Here is a 27237-nt window from a genome sequence, read left to right as displayed (position 1 = left end):
TTTTAATATAAACACATTAACAACTCCAAAATAATTTGATGTCATTGTAATTTGTCTTAAGATTTAATATTTCTGAAAGCTAAGAAACATGGGAATACAAACAAGTAAATATATTCGTCTGTTGAATCAGTGTTACATTCGTGATTTATATTTCCTGCTAATCAGATCTGAATAATGAGAGAAATTCCTAATTTAACAATGGCTGACATTCGTCAAATACTTACTTTCCTTAAACTTTGCCTCCCTCAGTGACCACATTGCTAATCATGTATAATGATAATGACTTTTCATGTCATTGGAGGAATTTGCTACAGATGATTAATAACTTTACAAAGGGATTACTAGCTAATTTACAAGGAATTTGTGAGGAATGTTTAGTGCTCTAAATTTGTCAGAGTGAAAGAAAATTGATTCTTAAAGAACTGTTTCTTAATTCATTTATAATTACTTGTACCATTGTCCAAAGCACTTGCATACTTTTAACAACAAAAGAGCAAAACTAATTTATTTACTCCCAGTTTACACTTAAGTAACTATAAGACCCGTAAGTTCTAAAGTTAAGGACTCTTTCAAGTTCTCACCTTTGAAAAGTGTGATTCTCCTAAAGTTCATCCAGACCCAGCAACTGATATGCTAGTTCCTGAACCTTATAATATTCACACACTTAGACGATTTGAAAACTTCTCACCTGGATAGAGACCCATCATATTATTTTTCCAACAAATACTCCCTAATCTGAGTTCAGTAGCACTGCCATCTCTAAATCCCCTGTGCCCTCATTTGCATGTTCATTTGCATAACTGTCACAGGCCCACATCATTTATGCAAATCTCTATATTTTCCCAAATGTAAAAGGGTTGGGGACAAATGTTTTAAGACACTGGCTTTCTGTAGGATCATCTCAGCTTTAACTTCTTAACTTCTGTCTGTGTGGAGCAAGGATCCATTATATGCAAATTTTCTATTTCTCTCTAAGGAGCTAAAAAACAGAGCGCCAATTTTTTTCAATTACAGACATCATCTGTACATCCCCCATAGAAATTTTATTTTATAAGTTCAGACAGGCAAGAAAAAAATAAGAATAAAGTAGGATGAGTGGAAGTAGAAAAGGAAGAATGAGCTTTAAATACCTCTAGCTGAGGTAGAGTAAAATACTTATCTGGTAGAAGGTAAAGAAAATAGTCCAAGTCTTTGACTTTAAAAAATTTGTTAAGTACCTGACAAATGCACTGCCATGCACACACACGCATGGACGCATGCAGCACAAACACCACCATTAGAGGGCACACTCTCTCTTTCCCCACCCAGCATCCACCTGCCCTTCTTAAGAGAACACTGATCTTGCTTCCGCATGGGAGGGGCCAGGCCTCTCACAGTCTCAGCCCTTGTATTTCAGAGTCACTCTCAGCTCCAGAGGTAGAGCATTTGACTCAGACCTAACCACCCTCCTAGCTTCAGTGACTGGCTCAAGTGAGCCAATCAGACCAATCAGAGACAATCCCAAGCATTTTGTTTGAATGATTTGGAAAGGGCTCTCCCTCTCTCCCATCATGCTTGCCACCAAGATGATGTAGAGGGCGGAGCCATGGCAATCATTTGGCTGCATGAGGGAGGGTCTGAAGCTGCCAGGAGATACCATGGGGACCTGAAATGAAGTTAGAATTGAGAGAAAAGAAAGCACATCCTGATCATAGCATGAGAACTCCGGATCTAAGCATTCTTGAAGCCAGGATCTACCTCTGGAGGTTTAAGTTATAAGAACCAAAACATTTCCCCCCTTTTCTCCCTTAAGCCAGCTAGAGTTAGGTTTGTTGGGTTTTGTTTTGCTGTAGTTGCAACTTTTATTTTATTGTTTTATTTGTTTTGTTATTTGCAACTGATAGAATCTTAACTGATAAACCAAGACCCTGACATCCTAATGATGACATAAGAAATACACAGAAATTCAACTGCTCAACTGCCCTGATTAGTCATATGCCAAGTGTGTCCTCTTCCTTCATATTTCTGATTCATTGGTCACAAGGTTTCAGTAATATGGTGCACAACTTTAATACCATGATAAATACACAATTTAATCAATGTAAATCTGTCTCAAACAATATATGATAAAATGCATGTCAAATAATAACACCTATCATATCTATCATTTACAAAATTCTTTTCATATATATTTTCCCAATAGATGTATATATTGTGAAATAATCACTACAATAATTCCAGTTAACATCCATCATCACATATATTTTTTAAATCCATAAAATAAGCCTGTGAAGGAAATATTATTATTTATAGTTTATAGATTAAAAACTGAAGTTTAGGAAACTTGACTTGACTCTAAGGCCTCACAGACAGTAAGAGGTAAGGACCAGGTCTTCTTTTCATTATTATTTATTATCTTTATTTTCATGACTCTTTTCATCAATCCAGAAATACCTTTTAACTTAAAAAGTATAATTGGCTATAAATGCAAGGAAGACATAAATAAGCACTAAGTTCCATCAAATTAAGAAATATAAGACTTTTTTAAATAGCATAATCTTACCTAAATCAGGATCTCGAATTCCCATGTACAACTCAAGAAGATCATCAATCTTTTCAATTGCCTTTGCTTTGGTTTCAGAGGGCTTTATCAAAGAAAAGAGAAATAAGAGATTATATTTCTATGTGCAATCTCTTGAATGTCGAGGCATCCACAGGGGAAAATCTGATGTGGGGCCAGTTCATGGCTGTGTACGTCAGCTAATTTGAATGGAAATATATCTAGAACCTGCACTACAACTCAACACAAACCAGTAGAGTAAACACTTATTTTTAGTGTTTGTGCTAAGTGTCATGGATTCAAAGAAGAAAAGCCAGGAACACAGTCTCCAAGTAGCCAACAATCTAGAAGGGGAGACAGATGTGAAAGTAAATAACTATGTAGCCATAATAAGGTCAATTTTTAAAGAATATAAAAGATACAGAGGCATCACAAGGGAAGTCAATTTAAATCTCTCAGAATAGCGGAAGCTTCAGAAAGAAGGTGACTTGAGAACTGTTTTTTCAAAGATGAACTAGTGTCAGATAAGCAGGAGAGGGCACTTCAAGTAGAAGGCAATAGATAGATAACCAAAGTCTACGTGAGGTCGCAGAGTCTGATAAAAGATCACAGCCTGTTATGGGGACGGCAAGAGGTCCCAAGTGACTGGGGAACCTAGTCCCAGACATGACCAGATATTAAGGGGTCCCGTGGGGCATGAAAAGGGTTTTGGTCTTTATCGTGCAGGCCACTGCCCCCAACCTTTTAATGGCTCACCTCAAGAGTAAAACATTTCTGAAGACTACTCTTATTATTTATTTTTTACTTAATTTTATCGTACTGTTGAAATAACTTTGTAGGCCCAAGATAGAGCCACTCCTGCCCAGGGTGCCATGCCAGCAAAGAGAAACTTAGACAACTTTCATGCCCCTGAAAATACTCCACTTGACCAGAACTGCAGTCCATCCAGTGAGCCACTGCCCACAGGCCAAGCCAACTCCGGGCCTCTCAGCCCACAGGAGGTTTGCTGTGTGGCCCCAGCCAACCAGATATTTCCTATTTTTCTCTTCCTTGGTCTTTATTCTTTATCTTACAAAAGCTTCTTGCATTCTGCCCTATTTTGCAGTTCTCCAAAAGGACACTAACCACTTCATTTAGTGTTAAATTGTTGGCTTCTATCACCCAATTGTCTTCTTTAATCATTTTTAATAGTGTGTAGTTTTTATAAATTACACACATGCAATACCATATGAATATATTATCTAAGTATTAAAATATGTAAAAATAGAAACTTTATAAGGATGAAGTCATGGCGAAAGATTTTAAAAATGTCTTGTTTTATGCATTAACGGTAACAAAATGTTTTTGTTCTTCCTAAATCTATTATTAAAGGTTTCAGTGAAAAACATGATTGGATATATTTTATTATTTTTTCAAAATCTTGGTTTAATATTTGCTCAAATCTGGTTCTACATTCAGCTTATTTGAAATGCTTGGTTTTAAATGGCTTCATAGCTAAAAAAGAAATTAGCCAAAGAAGTTGAATGCAAAACCATAGCTGCAAATGTAGAATTTAAGATTAGATTATAAGAAATTCATAATACTTTTAATATTGTTATAAATATATGTTACTTTGTATTCTCCAAACTTATTTTAAAATATGCATCTTATTGTAAATAAAATTTAATTTTTATTTCCTTGAGGATATTATTACAACATTCTCATATTCCCATTTATCTGAACTAAGGCTTAGAAACAATAACAGATGATACACCACTCTCGCCTTCTCTACAGTGCATTTTGAATGGTCTGGTGAAAGCAACAGGCTCTCAAAGTGACTCAGATGTTTACCTTTGTATCCAGCAGCCATACTGTAAGTTTTCGCAACAAGTATCAGTACTTCTCATATTGAATCCGACATCAATATTTTACCATTCCACCTCCTAAACAGCTCTTGATCTCATCGGCTCTCCTCCATTCACATTCTGATTGCTTGGGTTCAGCCCTCCTCTTCTCTTATGTGCAGAGGTTTCCTAATTTGCCTCCCTGCCTGCAACCTTCACCCTCTCAAATGCACCCTGCTCAACAACCCACCCCCCACCCCAACAAAGGAATTTTTCTAAAATGCAAAATTGATTATGTTGCTCCCCTCGCAATTCTTAAATGGCTCCCCCATTATGCACAGGCCCTTCACATCCTGACCCAGGTCAATACTTCCAGCCTCATCACCCCCCACCAGGTACCTCCAGCACTCCACACTCCAATTTGATGGACACTTACAAGGTCCTCAAGCCCATCATTGTTTCACGCCTAGAACACTCTCCTGCTCATCTTAAACCAACTCCATCATTTCTCCTGGAGGGAAACTCTCCCTGATGGCCCCTCTTTCCCCATCCCTGACAACGGAGATCAGCCCCTCCTTTGGGACATTAACCCTATTGCCCCTGGTTTGTAATAGCCTCCTTTCATGGCTCTCTCCCTTTAAAGTGAAAAACCAAGGTCTTTATTCATCTTCGTATCACCAGCACCTGGACTGTGCCTGTCTCAGCACACACTCACATATTGAATAAATTATGAGGTACACACGTGGGGCATCTTTCACAGTTTTCAGAATTTGTGTTCTGTTATAAGGGGATGATTTGTTTGAAATCTATAAATCCTTTAATGTCTGAAATTAGATTGTAAGTCATTTGTATCAAATTTAATCTTAGCACCAAACTAGCTTTTTCCTTTTATTATGAGCTATTTTTAATTGCCCCAGTTAATGGGACAGACTATGCAAATCAAAACAGAGTTTCAGATGTTTATCTTTGAATGAATCTTTCCTACATCCCCAGATAGATCTTCGGCTACTCCTTTTCATGCCAGCACCTTATACATAACAGGTACTTAACAAATATTATTCGTTACGCTATTAGAAGATGACCCTCCTCCTGAAGTGACGCGGAGTTTCTCCTGCTGACCCCGCCTCCTTTGCGGTTCAAGGTCTGTTCTATTTTCCTCACAGCCTCACTCTCCTAGCTCCTCACTTCTGGCTCCTTCCAACTGTTCCTCTATTCTTTTACAGGCTTCTTTCTTCCACGGGTTTGTTCATTCGTTCAATAAACAGTTACTGGCCTGCAGCCGCATGCCTGGCCGTGTGCTGGACACAGGAACAGTAACGACTCAGCGTGACCAGAAGGCTCTGCCCTGTCTCTTTCACACGCCTCATCGTAGCTCATTTTCAAAATGCTTTTGGCTCTCTCAGGTCTCTTCATTTCCATTTGCCAGGACAGGGGCACCCGACTCAAAATCTTCCTCTGGGTTCCCCAAAAGTGACAACATCCTGGGTGACTCAAACATTCAGAAGGACAACCTTGGCCTCAGGGTTCCTGGAGTGTCTGCTCCAACAAACCCCCCTAGACGTCATCACCCCACAAGCTCTGGGCTCCCCCTCTGTGAAAACAGCCTCCTAACTGTTCACTGTCTTACTCTTTTGCTCTCCACACATGTGAAGAACCCTAGGACAATACACACATGGTGAACCAGACGGGCTGGTATCTGCACCCCTTGCTGCAGGAGCTCCTGAGTCTCAGATGCCCGCCTGCCCTCCCCTCTGCCTGCACAATGACTTCCTCACCACCATCTTCGCTATTGCGGGTGGGCCTGACCTGCCCTTGACACTTGGAATCCTTTCCGCTGCTGTCCCTTCCCCCTGCCAGCCTCTTCTTCCACCCCTTTCCCTCCATTTGTCTCTTTTCCTGCTGGTGTTTTTCACTCAAATACTGACCCAGTCAATCAGCAAAACCCTTACTCTTCTCAAGCTTAAGTGAATTATTTATTAATTCATTAATTCAGCAAAGACTTGAGCTCCTTTGATGTGTCAGGTACTAGGTGCTGGGGATACTGAAGGAAACAAGACATGTGAGCAAAGCACCTAACAATAGACAAAAAGGAAATAAAGATATGATAAGTCCTACCGTGTTTAGCACTTCGATGAAACTAAGAGCGAGGAGGACTGAGCAGCAGGAGAGGTGGTGGGAACTGCTACTTACATGAGATACTCAGCGAAGGCCTTCTAGTCAAGGTGACACATGGGCAAAAACCTGAAGGCAGCAAGTCTGCAGGCTGTGCCAATAAATGGGCAACGCCCTCGGACAGAGGACACAGCTGTACAAAGCCCCTGAGGTGGGACACATCTGAGTGTCTGGGGACAGCGAGGAGAGCCCTGTGGCTGGAGCAGAGGGAACAGGGGAGTGATGGGAAATAAGGTCAGAGAAGAGGTGAGAGTCAGAGCATGTTTGTCACTCTAAGGACTTTAGCTTTCATTCTGAGGGACATAGGAAGCCCTTGGAGGGTTTTGAACAGAAAAGTAACATGCTCTCATTTGGGGGGGGGGCCAGTTATTTTATTTTTTGGTGAGGAAGACTGGCCTTGAGCTAACATCTGTTGCCAATCTTCCTCTTTTTGCTGGAGGAAGATTGTTACTGAGCTAACACCTGTGCCAGTCCTCTTCTATTTTGTATGTGGGATACCACCACAGCATGGACCCACAAGGGGTGTATAGGTCCGCAACCAGGATCTGAACCCACAAACCCCAGGCCCCAAAGTGGAGTGAGCAAACCCAACCACTATGCCACCAGGCTAGCCCCATCACTTATGTTTTTAAAAGATAATTCTGGCTGCTGTGCTGAGCACCAAAGGAGGGAGGGTGGGGTGAACACAGGAAGACTGACCAGAAGGTGACTGTGATATTCACGAGAAGATGTTGGTGCCCTGGGTCAGGGTGCTGGGGGTAGAGGTGAGAAGTGGTTGGATTCTGGCGTATTGTGGAGGTAGACCCACTAGGATTTGCTGATGGAAGGGATGTGGGACATGAAGAGTCAAAGATGACTACAAAATGTTTTCCCTGAGGAGTCTTTCATTATCAAAATGTTAAGTATGTCTGCTCCCACAGGTGGCTCTGAGACTTCTCCTTGGTTCTCAGAGCTTTAGATGATTCCTTTTACATTTTTGAGCCAGTCCAGATGTCTACAGACTCTGGAAAAAGTTGTCTGCTGGAGCTGAGGACTGCTACAGATCACAATCTCTTCTCATGTGCTCAGTTTCTCTATTTCCTTGTTAAATGCCCTCAGTAATTTTCATATTGTTCCAATAGGCCATGAATTAAAGTCCACGCTTTAAGTAGAATCTATGGTATTTTATTGAACTTTGTGATTTTACCTTTATTTCCAGCTCTAATAAACACGAACGTCCACACATTTCCAAGCAGAATGGGAATTAAACAAACATAACGTACCACTTCTTCCACAGTGGCAGGACCTTTCGATCTCAGGCGAAGTGTCCCCTTTGCAGTACCGATTTTTTCCACCGACGACTTTCCACCTTTGGACCTTGGCTCAATTTCTACAAACATACAATGGGTGGGGAAGGTGTATATATTCAGAAAGAATTCCAACAGCCTGCTGTAGAAGCTAATGCAGTTTCCATCACAAGACTGTGTACAATTATTGCAGAGATTTGATAAAAGGCCTTCTTATAGAATTCTTACAGAATTTCCCAAACCAAGATAAATTCACCTGCCACCTATTATTCTCACACAGGAGTCTCTATCAGAGGTCTGGGTACAAAAAAGGAAAAGGAATACGTGAAATGTACAGATGGGACACACTGGAAGTTATAAGGAATAAAAAATAAAACAGTTGGCTTTATTGTAGGAGTAAAGAGGTGTATGAGGCAGGAAAGCAGAGGCAGAACTTCAGCGGGACTTCAACAGATCATGAGGAAGAACGGGAGTCATGTCTTGGGAGAGAACCTATGGGTACCTTGGGGTACCCGCCTATCAAGCAAGTTACAGCTCTCATTTTACAAAAAAGGAAATCGAACTCAGCAAGAAGCAGAGCTGGGATTCAAATCCAGGTCTTGTGATCCCAAAGTCTGCATGCTTTCCTCAACACACTCCAACACTGCGCCCCCTGGAAGCACAAGGGACAAATTCAGAGGTGACGTACTGAGAGAAGCAGTTCCTAAAGAGGTCAGGAACAGGTTCCAAGGAAGGAATTCCTCTCAGAAGGCAGGCAAGGGGACAGAGAGCAAAAGTCCCCAGGAAGCCACTCCTTTCCTTATGCTTGTTTTGTGTTTTATTTTTGTTTTTCCAATGCACCAAGAGCCACCCCCCAATACCAAGCAGCAGTGTAAATGGGTGAAAGGGGAGGGTGGGCACTGAGATCACTGGGCGGGGCGTGCCCCATCACTGCCACTCCAAGAACTTCCTCTCTCATGGGAAGGTAGGCCCTGCAAAGCCAGATCTACTTTTTTGCAAAGAAACTGGATATTCAGAATTTTGTACGAATCTCCTAATTTTTAAGCTTTGGCAACTAAATCAAACTTTTAAAAATAACACATTGGCAAAAATAAAAAAGATCTGTGGATCAGATTCCAACCACAGGTCACCGATTTATAACTTCTGCAAATATCTCCCCAAATCCCATTGTCTGAGGACCCCATGTGGCAGCAGTCTGGGGCAAGAGCTAGGGCGGTGGGGGGATGCTGCACCAAGAACTGGAGATAACTGAGCACCAGTGAGGCATCAAGGACAGGCTGGTAAATGCAAGCAGGTAGTGGGGTCTGTACAAAACTCTCAAGACATAGACGTCAAGAGACAGTCTTACTGACTTAGAACCCAGAATAATTCCCATCTTCAGCAAGTACTCCTTGGCTATTGGGAATCTACTCCAAAGTGACTGAAGATTTTACATGTTAATTTTAACCTGCATTCAAGGACACAATCACCAAAACATAAAACATAAGTTTTCCTCTGAGAATGAAATCATTAAAAATTATCACAAGTAGACCAGCTCCCCTAAGCAAAAACCTATAAATGGTGGCTGATGATGCTAATGCTAACCATGGTGACCAGAGAGATTCTCAGGAGACCAGAGCTACATCAGCAAGTCTACAGCGGTGGCCGTACCCGTCACACTACACCTCATCTGAAGAAAGGATGGATTAACAGCAGCAAGATGCTCAGTGGAGAGTTTCCAAAAGGGTGTCCAAAGAAAAAGATGAGGTGAGTATGTCATCAGCACTGTCTAGGATTCTGTACTACCCAGCAACACTGAGTATTCTCAGCTGAGACTCACGTATGGATCTAAAGTGGTCAAGACGGTCTCAGCTCAATGGTACACCCCTTCAAGATACACACCCTTATGCCCCCACTCCTCTCACCACACACACCCCAGCCCACTTTGATTTCACCAAACAACCTACTCAGTATAATTTGTCTCGCATATAAATTTCCTACAGGGTAGAAAATGAACTGCTCAGCTAACATGTGCTTTCACCTACCACTCTATACACATTTCTAAATGTAAAGTAGTACACTGGCCTTCTGGCTTATCAACAAGTCTCTTGTAAGTTTGGTGAGTATGATATAACCTGGAAAATCGAATAATTCTGGATACAGTGAAAAAGTAAAAGGTTTCTGGGATTTATGAAGCTAAGGACCCAGACTCTAGGATGTGAGAACTTCAGGAAGAGATTGTCATCCATGCCTGAGAAGTCAGCCAGCCTTCCTAGATGATGTCTGTCTTACCTTGCTCTTACCTGCAGCATCAGTAGCTAAAAAGGAAAATGTATGTCAAATGGGAGATTTTTTATTTTTAAAGCATTTTTCCATTCAGAGCAAAATTGAGCAGGAAGACAGATTTCCCACATACCTCCTGCCCCCACGCACGCACAGCCTCTCCCAGTGTCAACAGCCCCCACCGCAGTGGTGCTCAAAGCCCATAGTTTCCATTAGGCTTCACTCTTGGTGGTGTACATTCTGTGGGTTTGGACAAATGAATAAAGACAAGTATCCACCACTGTAGTATCACAGAGAGTAGTTTTACTGCCCTAAAAACCCTCTGTGCAACTCTGTCCGGCCCAGATTTTTTTTTTTTTTTTTTTAATCTTTGCTTGTCGACCCATCTTCTCCTCAAGAATGGTATCTCAAAAATAACCACTTGGTGGCACCAAAGCAAAAGTTAAATTTTCAGTTCTGGCTTAGATCGCCTCTAGAAAGGCAGTTTTCACGGCTAAGGAAACAGAAGTCATGTTTCTCTGTGATCCTGACTCAGGGACATAAGTCAACCTGTTTACACATGAAAACAGGCAGGATGGTCCTGTTCACCCACAGGGAAAATAAAACAAGTTTTGTGGGTTTTAAATGCTTAGAAGATTGTGAATGTTTTCAGTCTGTCCTACTTTGGGGGTGCAGGCCTGTTTAAGCACGTCTAACCAACCAGGCCAAGCCCTAAATCAGTCACTCCACTTCTCCTGAGTAGATGTGCTCCAGGCCTCTCCCAGGGCTGAATAACGAGAGGGATGCTGTTCCTACAGCAGACACCAGTACCCGGCCTGCAGCCAGCTCATTCACTAGACTCAGAGCCCCCCACTCCTGTGAAGCATACTGACTACCTGCCTGCTGCAGACCGCTTAGGGCACAGGATACGCACAGCTGGGGGCGCACAGCTGCCCCCACGGTTGAGTTGAATGTCACCAAGACGCAGTCATGTCTGTTCCCAAACCCTTTCGTGGCAATTTTATCTGTTACTCTAATTATACAATTTAATTTAAAAGTACATGAGCTGATGAAATAGGTGTGAAACAAGGAGTTATTACTGCCATAAAAACTAGGTTAACTGCTTTGGAAAGACTCCATACAGGGCGAGTCGCAAAAAAAAAAAAAAAATTAGGTGTGGGCAAGATGACGCTAGGAGGTTAGAAAAAATATCTTTAAACATCCAGCGTTTCATATATCTCGGTTTTAAAAATGAAACAGAACCCAGAGACACACGTTAAGACTGTGACTATGTAAGCACGACTTCACAGAACGCCAATTTGTGTCCTCTACTCAAAGAAAGGGTCTTTTACACGAAAAGAGTGGTAAAAGAATGTATACGTTTTAAATTAAAATGTTTATATACACTTGCATCATTCTTTATGATACCCCGTTTCAACTGGCATCTTCAATAAACAGACCAACGCCCGGTCTCTGCTACAGCATAAAGGCCAAGGGGAGAGACGGGGAAATGGGAGAGGCGGAAAGATGTGTCCAGTCCCACCCCAAGCCCTAGGGAAGACGGGGGGCTGACAGAAGCCAAAGGGCTATTGTGAGGGGGAGCACAGGCAACGTGGCTTAGCTCCCCAACAGACACAGGGTGACACCATGGGAAGAAAAAAAATCAATAGCATTTTGGTGACAGAAAGGAAACAAACCAATCACTTTGAGTTCAAAACTGTGAGATAAACATCCTAATATGATTCATTCGATTTCTGCTAAAAGTAGAGACCTCTTTTATTTTTCTGATTTCTCAAACACATATTTTACATCTGGCCCTTTTTAAATGTCTGATCTGAGGTCTGATCAACTCTACCTTCACACTCAGTTTTCAAATGTGGTATCGTAAAGCCTAGGAGTAATTTTCTCAATTGCATTCTGATTGTTGATATCTAATGGTTTCCCCTGTGAGAAAACTAATAGTTGGTAGGAACTGTATTGTTATCGGTAGGGCAGTGGCTAAGAAGATTCCAAAAGCAAGGAGTGCAAGGTTAATGTTTCCGGGTCCCTCCCAACCAGGTGATCTCAGTTCACTAGGCCTCTACGCATCCTGGGACGATTCACTGGAAACTTTCTTCCCACTGGGTCCCTAAGAAGCTGAGTGTGCACGGACGGCACCAGAGCAAAGGACTTGGGCATAAAGGACAATTCTCTCAGACGTTTAGGCCAAGGCTGCAAATAGGAGGTTCAGTGTTACATGTGGTCCACAGAAATGTTTCTTGGGTATGCGGGATTTTTAGATTTTTTTCATTAGTTGCCAACTTTTAGAAGTTGGGTGATTTCTCATAAAAATTCAAATTTTAAGTTTCTCTTGAAGACTGACACATTGCTACAAAGCAATAATAGGTAGGGTCCACACCTTTACCTAGAGCCCGCAGTTCTCGGCTCGCATTTTCAGACAACCTCTCAAGTGTAATTTCTCTCTACAAGTGGCTATCAAGCATTATACGCTGTTTCTTATACTACTATTATTCTTCGAGTGCAATCTTATTTCAAAGAAATATACATACACACACATACACTGAACGTCATCTAGGGACAATAAAGTAGAACAGCCGGGGAAAGTCAAGTCAAAGGTCATGTCTTTTTTTAACTGAGCATTTAATATGAGACAGTTATTACTATCGTAATTTTACGGTTGAGGAAACCAAGGCTTGGAGAAGTGAAATGATTTCACCAAGGTCATAGCCAACTGATAAGTTTAATTCTATTAAAGATTATGAGTTGCCACTGGAAACAGACATTAATTAGTTGGTTGTCTTCTCAGGACCCATTGGTCATTTGAGGGTCACTGTGGTTCAGGGGAAGCTGATTGCTCCCAGCTTCAGGGATGGGACACGTGAATGGGCCAAGCCAATTGATGCCCTTCATCTCAGTGACTGTGTCAAAGGCAGGCATGTGACCAAAGTCAGTTAAGTCAGAATGAATCTAAGGACTTTTCCTAGAAATTCTGAGGCAAGGACACTCTTCTCTCCCGTTCTATATGAATAAGGAAGCGGATGGCCCCAGCAGTTGCTGACCATCATCTTGGGACACAGCGTGGAGCTAAACTTAAGATGATATCTAAATCATGAAGCTGATGCCTGGGCAGCAGAGCAGAGAGAAAGGGCCAGAAACTGAGTCCCGATCACCCCGTATGGGCCCTACATAGAGCTTTGCTAACGTCAGCATCACTCTCGGACGGTTGATTTACTTCCTTTCTCTGCATAAGGCAGTTCGCTAGGGTTTTCCACCATCTCCAACGGGAAGACACTTCACAGACACAGAATTCTGTCTAAGCAGCAAAGCGACTCTTCCAAAAACGTCTGGACGTACACAAGGGCACGGTCCATAAACAGCTCGTGTCCTTCCCGCCCTACTTCCACCCCAACACACACATTTCTCAGAATAGTTGACATCAAATCTAGTTTGTGTCCCAGAATCTAAGATTTTAACTGCACAGTCCCTTTTTTTCATGTGTCCTTTCTCTCTCCGACATTTCTCAGACTTTAGAGTAGTCGGGGGGTTTTCATTTGTTTTAATTCAGCTGGTAGGGTGCTGGGGCAGATAAAAAGCAAGGAAAAGGAGGCAAGTCCCAGACGCCACGTGCGCAAGGCGTCGTTGTTGCCTGTTGAACCAAAAGGGCTGCCAACACCTCAACCAACCCTACAAAAAAACACAAAGTTGCCCTTAACTATTCCTTTGATGAGACTGAACAGTGCATGACAAGTGTCAAAAGTGGAATAACTGTGCCCAAAATCTTGTTCTTTAGTTAAGGTATCATTTGAGAAAAACCCAGCCCTGTTTTTATAGCTCCCTGAAATCATGGGCAAAACTTAATATGCATCTCCAGGAAGAAGGTTCCACAGAGCTTTAATCCAGAGGGTCCACATTACAAAAAAGATTACAAACCTCTAGACTCCAATTTGAGGAAGTTTTTTAAAAAGGGTGATAGCTAAAATATTTTATTTTTACCCTTTTACTTATCATATTCCAGTACGATTTCACCATGGGGATTCAAAAAAACTAAACACTATTGTTCACTTTTATTACTGGTTTATTGCATATATTTTTCCCCTAGCCTTTAAAAAGTTAAGTAGTTACCAAAACCAATTTAAAGAGTCAAAACAATATTCTACCACATTTCTCACATGAAACCATTTATAATAATCTTAAAGAAAACTGCTTAAAATGAGAATAATCATATGCTTAAAAACTATAAAGTGACTAACAGTGAGAATGATCTAGTTTCTCTACTTCCCAGCCTAGGAATACGAGACTTCTTCTTTTAAAATAATTGTTTTCAGGTTACGAAAATGAATATGTTCCTTTTATATTTAAAATGTGAAAAAGAAAAAGCCTAAAGAAAGAAATGTCATTCATAAACTCACCATCGAAAGATAACAACTGTTAACCTTTTCATACACTTACACTGAGACTCACTTTTCTTCCACATTTAAAGATAGTTTTTACAAAAATGGGTCTTTAGCTGAGCAGCATCAACCCACCTCCTACCCCATTTCTGCCTTCGCAATATTACTCAGGCTTTTTTCTTTCTCTCAAATTCCCACTCCTACCCTAACCCCAGCCCTTATCATTTACTCCTGACTGTTGCAGTGGCCTCAGACAGGGCTTCTCCTCTAGTCAAATATAGCCACATTGCTCCTCTGGGCTTAATGCCCCCAAATCTACTTCATCATGGCATTCTTCAGTTCTGATATCTAAATGATCCCCTATTATCCTCTACAACAAGCTCAGGTTCCCCACCTCGTTTTCAGAGCTCTTCTTAATAAGGCCTGGAGCTGCTTTTGCAGCCTGATTTGCAGCAGTCCCTACAAGAGTAGGCTCTTCACCGCCCTGAACACTTCCCACAGGAAACCCCCCTTGTCTACATTTTCCTTCCCATCTGCCAAGGCCAACTTCAAGTGCAATCTTCTCTAGAAATCTTTCTCACTTAGTCCAGCCTATTCATATCTTTCCCTTCTCTGAACACCAATTTAAATTTCTATAGTGTTGGGGCTGGCCCGGTGGCGCAGCGGTTAAGTGCACACGTTCTGCTTCGGCGGCCCGGGGTTCGCTGGTTCGGATCCTGGGCCGAAGACATGGCAGCGCTTGGCACTCCATGCTGTGGTAGGCGTCCCACATATAAAGTAGAGGAAGATGGGTATGGATGTTAGCTCAGGGCCAGTCTTCCTCAGCAAAAAGAGGAGGATTGGCAGCAGATGTTAGCTCAGGGCTAATCTTCCTGAATAAATAAATAAATAAATAAACTTCTATAGTGAACTTAAAATTTTACTCCACAATTCTGAAGATAACAAACGTCAGATTGAATCTGACTTGGAGGCCCCCACTCCACAGGTTTGGTGAGAAATTGAGTCTGGCTTTTGCTTTGGAAGTCTCTCTGCCCCTCTTGAGATATAGAGGCCTAATGCTGTGCTCAGGCCCACATGGACTCTATCCTGAAGCTCTCTGGCTAAGTCAGCCTGTCCGCTTGCAGGCTGAGCCCAGAGCACAGAGGGCCTTTCACCCCAGACTGCAAGGCCACAGCTTCTGAAGCTCTCATATCTCTATGCAACTCTATTCGGCATCCTGTCACCTCTCACGAGGAGTTCCATGGGAACAGGACACTGGTGGGACCTACAATAAACCACTCATCCCAGGCTTTCTCTTTGGGGAAGTTCCTTCCCAATGTTACCGTTTCTCCCAGCCCCCATCACTCTCTAAGCCTAGAACCCCTCCCAATCATGGACAAGTCAACTCTCAGCTGAACAGCACTTTGTTTAAATCCGCATTTCAGCACACACCAAACTTTGCAGTATACTCTAAAGAGGCAGTAACAATGCTCAGAACACAGGCCTTGGGAGCAAACAGGACTGGAATACTATCCTTGCCCTTCCCACCTGACACTGAGGGACCTTCCCTCGGTATTTAACTGTCCAAAGTCTCAGTTTACTTATCTGAAAACCCCGCAGGAATGGCATGAGGACAAAATCTGGCAGTAACAGCAATAGTCCTGGGAGTAATGACTTCCGTTTACATAGCACTATGCACCAAGCACTATTTTAAGCGCTTCACATATGATAACTCATTTGATCCTCACAACACTTTATGGATAAGTAAACAGGCACAGAGCGGGTCAGGACCTAGTCCAAACTCACATGGGAATAAGCAGCAGAGATATGAGTTAAACCCAAGCAGCTCGGCTCAGAGTCTATGCTCTTAACCACTGCATTCTATTGCTTCTAATAAGCGTGCAATAAATGGTGGCTATTACTGCCATTAATAGAATTGATTCTCAAAGTACCTGCCTCTTTATGTAAACTGTAAGCTCCCTGAGGACAGCCAACATACTGACTCATCTGTAACTCTTGCTAGAGCGCTGGCTCTTGGGGCTCACTTCGTGGGTTAGAAGCCTGCCCCCACCTCTCACTAGCGAGCTCTAAAACCTTGGACAAAGCACAGATTTGTATGGTTATAAGGATTAAGCGATTTCCTACTTAGAAAGTACTTAGAAAAGTGAATAGCAGCTACTGCAATGAGATACTGATACATTGCATTATTTGATATGAGACCATCCTGTCTTCCAGGATCTGGAACAGTGCCAGAGTCTTCTACAAATACTTGACAGTCACTAGCTCACCTACACTGTTTTTCCTGTTTCACGTGGGTTTATCTTGTTTCCAAAATTACTCCTTCAAGAAAAGGCTACACCTTCATAATACTAATTTTTATTGAAGACTTACTATGCTCCGGAGACTGTGCTATGATTTTTTTCATATGTTTGATCATTTAATCCTCACAATGGCCCAATGTGGCAATACTATTACCATCTTCACTTTTTGTATAAAGAAACCAAAGCATAGAAAGTTTAAGTAATTCACCCAATGTCACATTATCACATATGCCCATATGTGACAGAGGTGACATACTTAACTACCTGCCCCTTGTTTGTCTTTTGTAACTTTTTTCATACTCCCCAGGATATTTTGTAGAACTCAGTATATATGAAAAGGTACCAAAAGTGTTTGCTGGTTGAAAATTTTTTACTAGAAATAGCATGAAAAATAGAAAGTACTTCTCAGATGTTTGAAATGTCTATCTAAAAAGTCATATAAAAGTTAAAAGCCAAAGTTTCTAAATATGAAATAGTCTTAGTCTTTGAAAATGAGCACACCAGTGAAGCTGAATCATGAAGATGAGGTCCGAGTTTTCCAGCTGTGAATGACTCAAAGGACTCAGAAGTCCTTCACATACTGAACATCCTATTCTGATGGACACACAGCACAGAAATGAAACCTCTAAAAGAAGACAGCCCAGAGATCTGGGGCCAAACCTAACCCCAAAACAAAGATTATTAATGCTTTAGGAGGTAAACTTTTTCTTTCAACTCCCTTTCTGATTTTGAAAACACTTTACAGAAACATTTCAGGTCTCCTTCCACAAACCTCTTTTCATAAAGGGCAATAATCACAAATTAAAGAAATTCTCCAGGACAAATCGAGGAGAGACTCTCATCTAAGTAAAACTGAACTGAAGCCTCACAGATTTAATAGTTATTTTTCTGCAGTTAAGAGGCCTCATAGGAAACAAACCAGTTGAACTGGTCCTCGAGCCAGTTAAATGGAAGAACAGATTTTTATAGTCTTGAGAAAATCTAGGTTTACAGGGCAAACTCTGCAGGGTTGAGCTCATTGTAGAGACATGTTCCTTTTCATTGGCAAAAGGGGAAAGGAAGTGAGCCATGCCCTAAAAAAATATCACTAGACACATTCCAGCCGATACTTGATAAGGACTGGGAAGGCTGCCATCAACTCATGGCTAGAAGAAGGAAAATTTGGATCAGAAAGCAGCTGACCAGGAGAAATCACGTTAGGTATGGGAAAGCTTCCCCTATAAACTACAAATTTTTAGCAAGGGAGTCATTTAAACCAGTGGCTTTCAAATGTTTTTGTGCTGTGACCCACAGTGAGAAATATATACATATCAGGACCCATAAATACACACAAATATATATATATATATATATATAACTGAAACAAACATAATGTAACTGAAACAGTATTTACCCTTACTAGGCACAAAGCACTATGAAGTTTTCAAGTCTATCCTACTTTGTGTTCTAAACTCTGGTTGAGATCCACTGGATGATGAAAACAGTGACTTAACCTCTGACCAGCACAGGAGATTGTGAGGGTGTGTTTTGTAATGGCTTTTATTTCTCCCTCAGAGCCCGAGAGCCACCTTTGGAAAGCTGCAGTGGAGCACCTGCTCTTGGGACAAGTGACTTGTTCTTGGGTGCTTGGGTAAAGGCCACCCAGAAGCTAGCTGTCTCCTCCACGTCTGGCCATTCCTCACTGTGCTGGCTCTTCCTCCTTCTACCTCTTAAATGCTGGAGTACCCCCCACAGCTCTGCTTTGGTCTTTTTCACTTATTACTCTGAGTTACCAGATTTCCATGGCTTCAAACTACCTATAAATCCCATTCCCTAGGCCCCAATCCTCAACATCCATCTACCTCTTACACGTTTCCAACTGAATTCTCCCACAGATTTCAAACTCATCAGGTTCAAAAACGTATTGAAGGAACAATCTCTCTTCTCTATCTCCCCACCCAAATCGATTCCTTTTCCTCATCTCAAGGAATGGCATCACACTCAATCCCTCAACCCAAGCCACAAATCTGTGGGTCGTTCTTTGCAATCTCTTTCCTTTACCTCTTCCTCCAATGGGTTACCAATCCTACCTTCTTACTATCCAGTGGTATGTAGGTAAATAGCTAACTTAAATCAACTCTCCAGGCTAAAAACGCCCTCACTTGCAGCACTTGCCTATGTCTGTGATGTAAATATCCCACCATAGCCAATTTCAAGCAACCAACTTGATGTTACTGAACACGGAGCTGTGAAGAGATGTGCACAAACGGCTCCAGCACACCACTGCCTATTCTTCAGAACTAGTTCTTATCTCCATGCCTACTGGTATTGCCTTAATTCAGGATTTCATCTTCTCTCTCCTCCACCTACACAATGGAATCTATGGATTTCCTGACCTCTATCTCATAACCCACCCCTCCATCTGACATGGTCTCCAAAATCTCTTTCCACAATCCAAGCCTCATCATGTTACTCCTCTGCCTAAACCCCTCCATTGGTTCTCCATTGCCTGCTCTTTATCTTCATATATAAGGCCCTTGATTATTTGATCCCTACTGATTCTTGAGCTTCATCTCTTATCATGCAACCATCTATAACCTCTACTCTAACCACCCTGACATATATGGTGTTCCCAAACATACGATACTGCTCCACACCTCCGCACCTTTGCTTATTCTATTCCTGTTCCCTAGGAGAACCTTCCCCAATTTGTTCACTGAACATGCCTCTTAAGAGTCAGCTCAAATCCCCTCTCCAGGAAGTTTTCCTGAACTCCTCAGGTAGACTTGATGTCTCCCACTTGTATATCTCCAGTACATTTTAGCACCTCTAACACTCTTTATTGAGTTTCTTTCATATCCATCTCCACCCACTAGACATGAGGTTCTTGAAGGCAAGAACTGGATCTTATTCATACCTAGCAGGTAGTATGGTGATAGAGTACAGCAGACTCTCAAGAAACAGTGACTATTACTATCCTGGCAATTAGCACCCTAAGACCAGAATACACCAATTGCTCAAATATTTATTGAATGAAAATATCAGTATGTTCTTGCCATCTGCCCAAGGCCAGAGGACTGCTGAGATACTCAACCTGTACCTTCTAGATTGTTAGGAAGCCCAAGCTCTACTGCCATAGTCAAAGAATTGCACTGTAATTTTTTTTGGCCTATCAGCCTCTGTGTCAGCTTCCTAGGGCTGCCATAAGAAAGGACCATCCGGCTTAAACAAAAGAAATTTATTTTCTCACAGTTCTGCAGGCTAGAAGTCTGAGATCAAGCTTATACCAAGGTTGCTTTCTTTTGAGGCCTCTCTCCTTGGCTTGTAGATGGCTATCTTCATGTTCACAAGTCATTCTCCTCTATGTGTGCCTGTATCCAAATCTCCTCTCCTTACAAGTACACCAGTCATGCTGGATCAGGGCCTACCCTAATGACCTCATTTTAACTTAATCACTTCTTCAAAGACCCTTTCTCCAAATACAGTCATATTCTGAAGTATTAGAGATTAGGACTTCAACATATTAATTTTAGGGGGACACAATTCAGTCCATAACAGCCTTCTACTAGACTCTGAGCTCCTCAAAAGACAGGAGATATAGCTTAGTCTTCTTAGTATCAGCTGTGCTAGTGGAGTACCTGGAACACAGCAGATTCTTAATGAATTACTTGTGGGATACACAAATAAAGGACCTTCCCAAACTATAGTCCAAATCTGGATTGTGCTCCCTTCCAAATCTGGTGGCCAGCACCAAGAATGTGCCTTTACTCTTTCTCTGAAAGAAAGCTTGATGCTATCATGGTCACTAGCTAGTCCATTGCCAAACAGCCATTTATACGGCACCCAACAGTGAGCAGAAAAATAAAATCCTTAAGACCACACACCCAAAGCCAATTGACAATACCCTCCTCCCTCCAGATCCATTCTGATACACTTAGATTGAAAGTAACATGTATGGCTAGAGGTGCATTTGAAGTCAAGAGAAAACCAACACTGCTCTGCCCAAAGAACAAGGTGTAACAGCTTAGGAGAAATGGTAAAATGGACATCTGCTACTTTTTTCCTACCCAAAAGGAAACTTCTCCCTCACTGTTCTGTGTGATTTGGGTGGGCCAATCAATCATGTAGCCTACCTTCCCCACTATCAAGATGGGCATGTGACCTAATCAGTACCCCCCTCACAGGAATTTGAATCCTGAGTGGAGTAAAATGAAGATAAGAAAAAATTGGAGGGAATCAATTACGCCAGTGCCATGAAATATTCCTGGTTCACACATCCCTGAAACAGCCTTAGTTCCTGACCCTCCCAAGGCTTGATCGACACTGTCTCTGTTCCTGAGACCTACCTGATAGTCTTCTCAAAAATTTCATTAAATTAGGAAGTGTTTATTTTGTAGCTCTCAATTAAAGAATCTTGGCACATATAATGGTCCCTTGAGTGGAATGTGGCTAGGGGTGGATGTAAAATATGGAAATGGGAGCAGGCAGTAAAGATTCTCCCATCCATGGCTGAGATATTCATGTGCTCATCATCCTTGTTATGCCACTGCAAAGCAGCCAACTATACTACTCCATCCCGGATTTTGGGGGACAGTCCACATGCCTCCACAGGCTAAATCTTTTGAGAAGTTAGTAGAAAAGTGTCAAAATACTGGAGTGTATGGCCATTTCTAACAGCTCTTGGTAAAATCCTAGAAATGACTCAGCTTCAGACAAGATGGCCTATGTGAATGTGGAGAAGAAAAAATTCTGCCCCATCTAGACTGGCCCTCTTCTCTGGGTAGGAATCCAAGATAGTAGAGAGTCAGATAGTCACAAAGGACTATGAAATTTGAACCAACGCATCAATGATAATGCTAGAAAACACAGGAAAGAAGGAAACAGCAAAAGATAGGATTCACACCAAGAATATTTGGGGAGGCCTGATCCTCCAAGTACCTCCCAATTTATCTCCCCTCCCCAACAGAGCCAAGTCCTGGGAGGAAGTCAGAGGATGAGGAACAAACTAGTGTTGCCTTTACCCCAGAGGCAAAAAGATAAAGGCAAAAAGATAAGTAGCAAAATTAAGGGCTGAAGGATGGGCAGAGCAGCAAGGCCTACTTCTAAGAGGAAAGTCCCTAGGCTAGGGCCCAGAGTCAAGAACCAAGCCAGAGTGGCAAATGCACATAGACCAGTAGATTTAAGTTGGGTTGAGCTGAGCTAAGCTGCCATAGAAACCTTGGAACATAAAAAACTACCACTGCTCCAAAATCAATTTCCACATATCCTAACCCACAGCACCACCAGAATTTGGGATGCTGAAATAATATACCCACATCAGGAAAATCCTACCCAGTTCCTTCTCAAATGTGTCCACGGAATTCATATGAGGCAACAGAAAGCAGGTTCAATAATAGCCAGGCACATAAGGCAGTGCAGTACGCCAACCAGCTACATGTGTCTCAGATATTGAAGGAAAAAATCTAATCACAAAGCAATAATAACTAAATACAATAGCCTCCATAAAGTCCAAGACTAATACCAACCTAGCCTCCAAGTTAAGGTGTATCAGCAACTTTCTACAAAGATACAGGAACCACAAGATTTAGACGCAGACGATAGGAAAGAAAATGGGAAAAGATTAACTCTGGAAAATAGATTATATGTTAGAGATAATTGTAGAAAGACATTATATTCCTTGAGTTGTGGTAAGAGAAGGACTGAGTTACAAAGAGTCTAAATCAAATAAGAATATTTATCTCAAGCTGCCTACATCCTATCAGTTTATATGCTATGATACCTGGGGAGTTGGTGAGCAAACAAAGCCATTTCTAAAGGAGCTGCTGGGTAGAAAGCTGGGTGCTGCCCACTTCTTCTGGGGGAAGGGAGCTCAGATGCTGCAACGCGCCAGGCAGAATCAGTGTCTATAGCATTGGTTCCTGGAATGGTCTCTCTGGGAGCAGCACCAGCATGAGGCATCCTTTTCTTACATCATCTGTGGAACTCTGTCTCCCACAAGTAATATCACCTACACTGTATTTCTATTAAATGGCACAGAATCACTTAGAAGCAGAGAAAAATTTCCACTTCCATATGGCTAGGATCTGTCACTTACTCACCAAGGGAGGGGAAATGTAATTCCCCAGACCCCCCCGGATTCTCCCACCATTTCCATTAAGTGCCCTGAGAAAAACAGCCATTAGAGACAAACTATAAGGAATACTTACATTCTATAAGCAAAGGAAAGAACATAAGGTGGGTGGGGTCATGGATGAGTAAGGGCAGGCCTAGAATGATTATTCTGAAGATATTTTAACAGTGATGAACAGTAGGCCATCATTTAGCTTATTAAAATAGTGCTGGGTAGTGAGAGAGAAGCTGGCACATTTTCCTGTAGATGAGGTAGCCCTGGGGGTTTGAACAACAGTTGGAACACAGCTGCCATGGCTAAAACCAAGCAAGTACAGATGCCACACCAAAGTGGAAGTAATCTCATATCATCCCCTGCTGCCAAATTCAAAATGCCAATGGAGGAAAAGTATTGAAGGAAGTCTTTAAAATAGACTAGATAACTGTTTTAAATACCAATTCTGTGTGTAACTAAAGTTTTTGCCGTTGAGGTCTATGAACGGCAGTTATTAAGTTTAGAGAGCTCAATCAAATGTCCGACTGCTCAGCAAGACGAATGAAATACAACATGCTCTCTTAGAGTTTGGAACAGCCCCAAAGTCAAAGTCACTGGACATTATTAGACTTTGTAACTCCAAATGTCCTCTACAAAACGTCCCTCTAGCAATATTTTTCTCCTTCAAGAGTTGTTTCCCTTATAGTGCCGTCCATCATTTTCTATGTTCCCAACCAACAGACTAAAAGTACATGGCACCAGATCTCCGTTCTCATTTCCCTTGGAAAGATAAGCCAAGGAAGGGAGCATTTCACACACACACACACACAACCAACTTACCAAATGCTTTCTTAGGTTCTATTAACTTCAATGTAAAGAGCTCCTCTTTTTTTAATTCCTTTAACTTCTTAGCAACATCATAATGACGCCATCCAACGATATTTTCTCCATTTATGCATTCGATATGATCGCCCACACAGATTGTTTTAACTGAGTCAATTGTGCTACCATCTTTAATTCTCTGAAAGAAAATTAAAGATAACACATAAAATACAATTGTGTAACATTAGTTTTCATTCTCTTGAGACATTATATACAATATATTGACATATTAGCAGTGCAGTTTAATGTTCAGTTAAAGACGGAAGGCCAAGGCAACAAAGGACAACCATCTTACCTCATTCGGAATTCAGCTCCATCAGCCACCGCCTCCTCTGAAAAGCTTTTCCCGACATCCCCCAGACTACTTCCCCCAAGACTGGGGAAGGTGCCACTCTCATACCTCTATAGTAATTTTTGCTACATATGCTGAGCTCTAAGCTAAGCACTTAACATTCGTCATCTCATTTAATTCTAACAACCTTTATGAGATTCTCATGTCATAGATCTGGAAAATTGAGGGTTAGGAAGATCAAGGAATTTGCCAAGTTCAACACACCCTAGTGTGATTGTTCATTATGGCTCATCCTCCATTACTGAACTGTGATATCCTTGGGAACAAAGATGGTCTTATTCACCACTGTATGCCCTGTGCCTAGACAATGCCTGCCCAGCAAAGTCCCTCCATGAGTGACTGCTGAAGCATTTCAACATGAGGCCCATTGCATGAGAACAGAGACTGAGCTTCTTCTACTGATTACGTTTTTTAAACCTTAGTTACAAATGCAGTGATTCAAGAACTGGGACAACTTTAGCTAAGAACACTGGTAACTGGTAAGGGACAGGTGTGGTTACCATTTGGAGAGCCAGTAAGAGTGATTTTAGACTATCATTTTTCATTTATATATTTCAGGTGAGGAGAACTTAGGATCCATGGGAAAACTTGAAATTGATCTTTTTAAAATCTATCTTACTTCTATACAATAAATCTATAGTGCAGAGTCTCAAAATGAGGCCTAAGACTCCCTAAGACAGACGGCACCAAGAATTTCTGAAAGGATTTTAGGGACAAGAGCTCCAGAAATCTCCATACAGGTAACAGCCCTACAAAAGTTGTACAAATTCTACCAAGGGAGTGAGGGATGGGGCAAAACGAAGGCCACACTCTGCCTCAGGAGTCACAAATCCTTCACGGAAATGACAGGACGGAAGTATTAGGGGTTGCTACTATGGTGTAATAAAAGCACGTGTGTTCCCCACTCTTGCCAGCTGAAGGAGTACCGTCCTCTGAATCAGCAGGGTGACTGATCCTGTGTCCAAGAGTTAAGAGAAAACTGACCTCACGTACCCTAGCATGTCTCCATATTATCAGGAAAAAAAAATTGTGAAAGGCTAACCTAGGAAGGTTAGGCAGTTTTAATTTTTAAATTTTATTACTATACAGTCATGAGTCATTTAACAACGGGGACGCATTCTGAGAAATGCATCCTTAGGTGATTTTGTCGCTGTTCGAACATCACAGAGTGTCTTACACACACCTAGATGGTATATCCTGCTACACACCTAGGCTACATGGTACTCATCTCATGGGACCACCACTGTATACGCAGTCCGTTGTTGACTGAAACGTCATTATGTGGTGCATGACTGAATACCAAAACTCAGAAGAGGTTTCTTTTTCACCTCAAAATTTTAAGCACATTGCTACGTTCATTGTAATAATAACTGTTAATAGGCTTTGTGCAAATGAAACAATAATGCCAACTCAAACAGAGCTCATTATTTATAATTACAAATAGTGAATTATAAAGCAAAGAAACCAGAAACTTCATAATCTGACTGACGTTGTTTTATTATAAATCCATATTAGCATTATAAGCTAACAGAAACAAAAGTAACCACAACACACCACTCAGTACAACTGGAGTCTCTAAACTGTCACAGAAAAATAAGCAAGATTAAACAGAAGACTAGAGTCTAAAAAACAAAGAAAAAATCTCTATTAAATATTCTGTCACCTGACCACCCTTAAGCCATTAGAGAACGTGAAAATCTTTAACTTTGGCTTTCTTAATTTTTAATTCTAATTTATCTCTTGATACCTTCTGAACACATTTTTTTCCTTTGTCAACTACACTATACAAATTTCAGTGTCCCATCACATATTTTTAGTTTTTTAAGACATTGTTATAATTTTATTAAAAATAAGCATTACATTAAATTAATTGAGAGATTTTAAAGATATGTATGAATCTTCCCAATAAATTAAAGGTCAGAGTAATGGAAATTTAGGTTTGCCTGGACCTATGAATGGCCACAGAGGTCACCAGCAGAACGCCCAGATGGTGGGAGGAAAAGCAGTTACCGGAAGTCAGAGCAGGCAGCAAGGCGAGAATCCAGGTGGGCAAGAGAAGAGTCAGAGCATATGTAATCATCAGGGGCAGCGGATAAGGATCTAGGATGAAGAGACAGGAAAATCAACATAAGAAATCTGGAGAAGAGAACCATAAGGTGGACCAGACGTAGAAGCAAAGTGGGAGACACTGATTATATATTTTGTGGTACCCGAGCCTTGGCCTCCCTGTGCATAGACTAAAGGTAGCAATTGAGACAAGATTCCGAAATCTAATATACTTTGATAATCACATCATAACTTGATAGAGATTGATAACATTGCTAAAAGTGCTACTTGGGAACAAAGGACTAGGAAGAAAAAAGGAGAGGCATTAATTCTATACTTATATTTACTGAGTCACAATATCATTCTCTATAACACTTGGAACTTTGTCCCATCTGGCTTTGGAGCTTAATGCTGCAAAAAGCAGAGAAGACAAATATTTTTTGGAGATAGGATTTACAACATGACTAAACTTCGAGGTTCCTAACCATTTCAGACCATTATTATAGTATCGTCCATCATTCCATCCCCTATATTTACAGAACTCTGTCTTCTCAGCACAGAGATCAGCAGGCCTCTAGGGCAGCATCCCACCCTCTTCAAAGTCTGAGGCATCAGATCCAAGGTTGTTTGTCAGATTCAAGGTTGTCTGAGCTGCATGCCCTCCTGCCACAGTCAGCTCTGCTGGCTGAACCTTTGAGATCTGTGCTGCTGAACCTCTCAACACTGTCCTCAAACCTTGTTTCATAATGATAAACTAACATTCATATAACAATGTGAACAGTTATTTCATTTAGTCCTCACAACAAGCTTCATTCCAGTAATGAATGGGCAAAACAAGGTACAATGATTACATGGCTTGACCAAAATAACACAACAGACAACAGAACTGGGTTTCAAACAAAGGTGGTACCACCGCAGACTCTAGGACCCTAAATTATGAAGAAGCCCAAAATATTTACCATCTAGCCCTTTACAAAGATGTTTGCCAACTCCAGTCTTGAACTGTTCTAGGAATGTATGGGTTTTGTTATAAGTACACTCTGAATTTTCTGATTAAATTACCTACATAGTCTTGTTCTGAGAAACTTAGAGACTTAGGTACTAAAATCATGAATGTTTAATC

The 27237-nt window shown here is 41.5% G+C and overlaps 1 protein-coding gene across 1 annotated transcript in view; it reads right to left on the bottom strand.

The window, feature by feature from the left end:
* GIPC2 (GIPC PDZ domain containing family member 2) overlaps window positions 1-27237 on the bottom strand; it is a 76112-nt gene that overhangs the window by 7423 nt on the left and 41452 nt on the right. The window contains exons 4-6 of the mRNA XM_070486663.1: window positions 23675-23855; window positions 7797-7903; window positions 2543-2624 (exon numbers count right to left, since the gene is read on the bottom strand). Of these exons, the coding sequence (XP_070342764.1) occupies window positions 2543-2624; window positions 7797-7903; window positions 23675-23855 (370 nt within the window). The remainder of the gene's footprint in view (window positions 1-2542; window positions 2625-7796; window positions 7904-23674; window positions 23856-27237) is intronic.

Source organism: Equus asinus, chromosome 16, assembly GCF_041296235.1.
Source record: "Equus asinus isolate D_3611 breed Donkey chromosome 16, EquAss-T2T_v2, whole genome shotgun sequence".
Lineage (NCBI taxonomy): Eukaryota > Metazoa > Chordata > Mammalia > Perissodactyla > Equidae > Equus > Equus asinus.
This window is presented reverse-complemented; position numbering and strand designations above follow the sequence as displayed.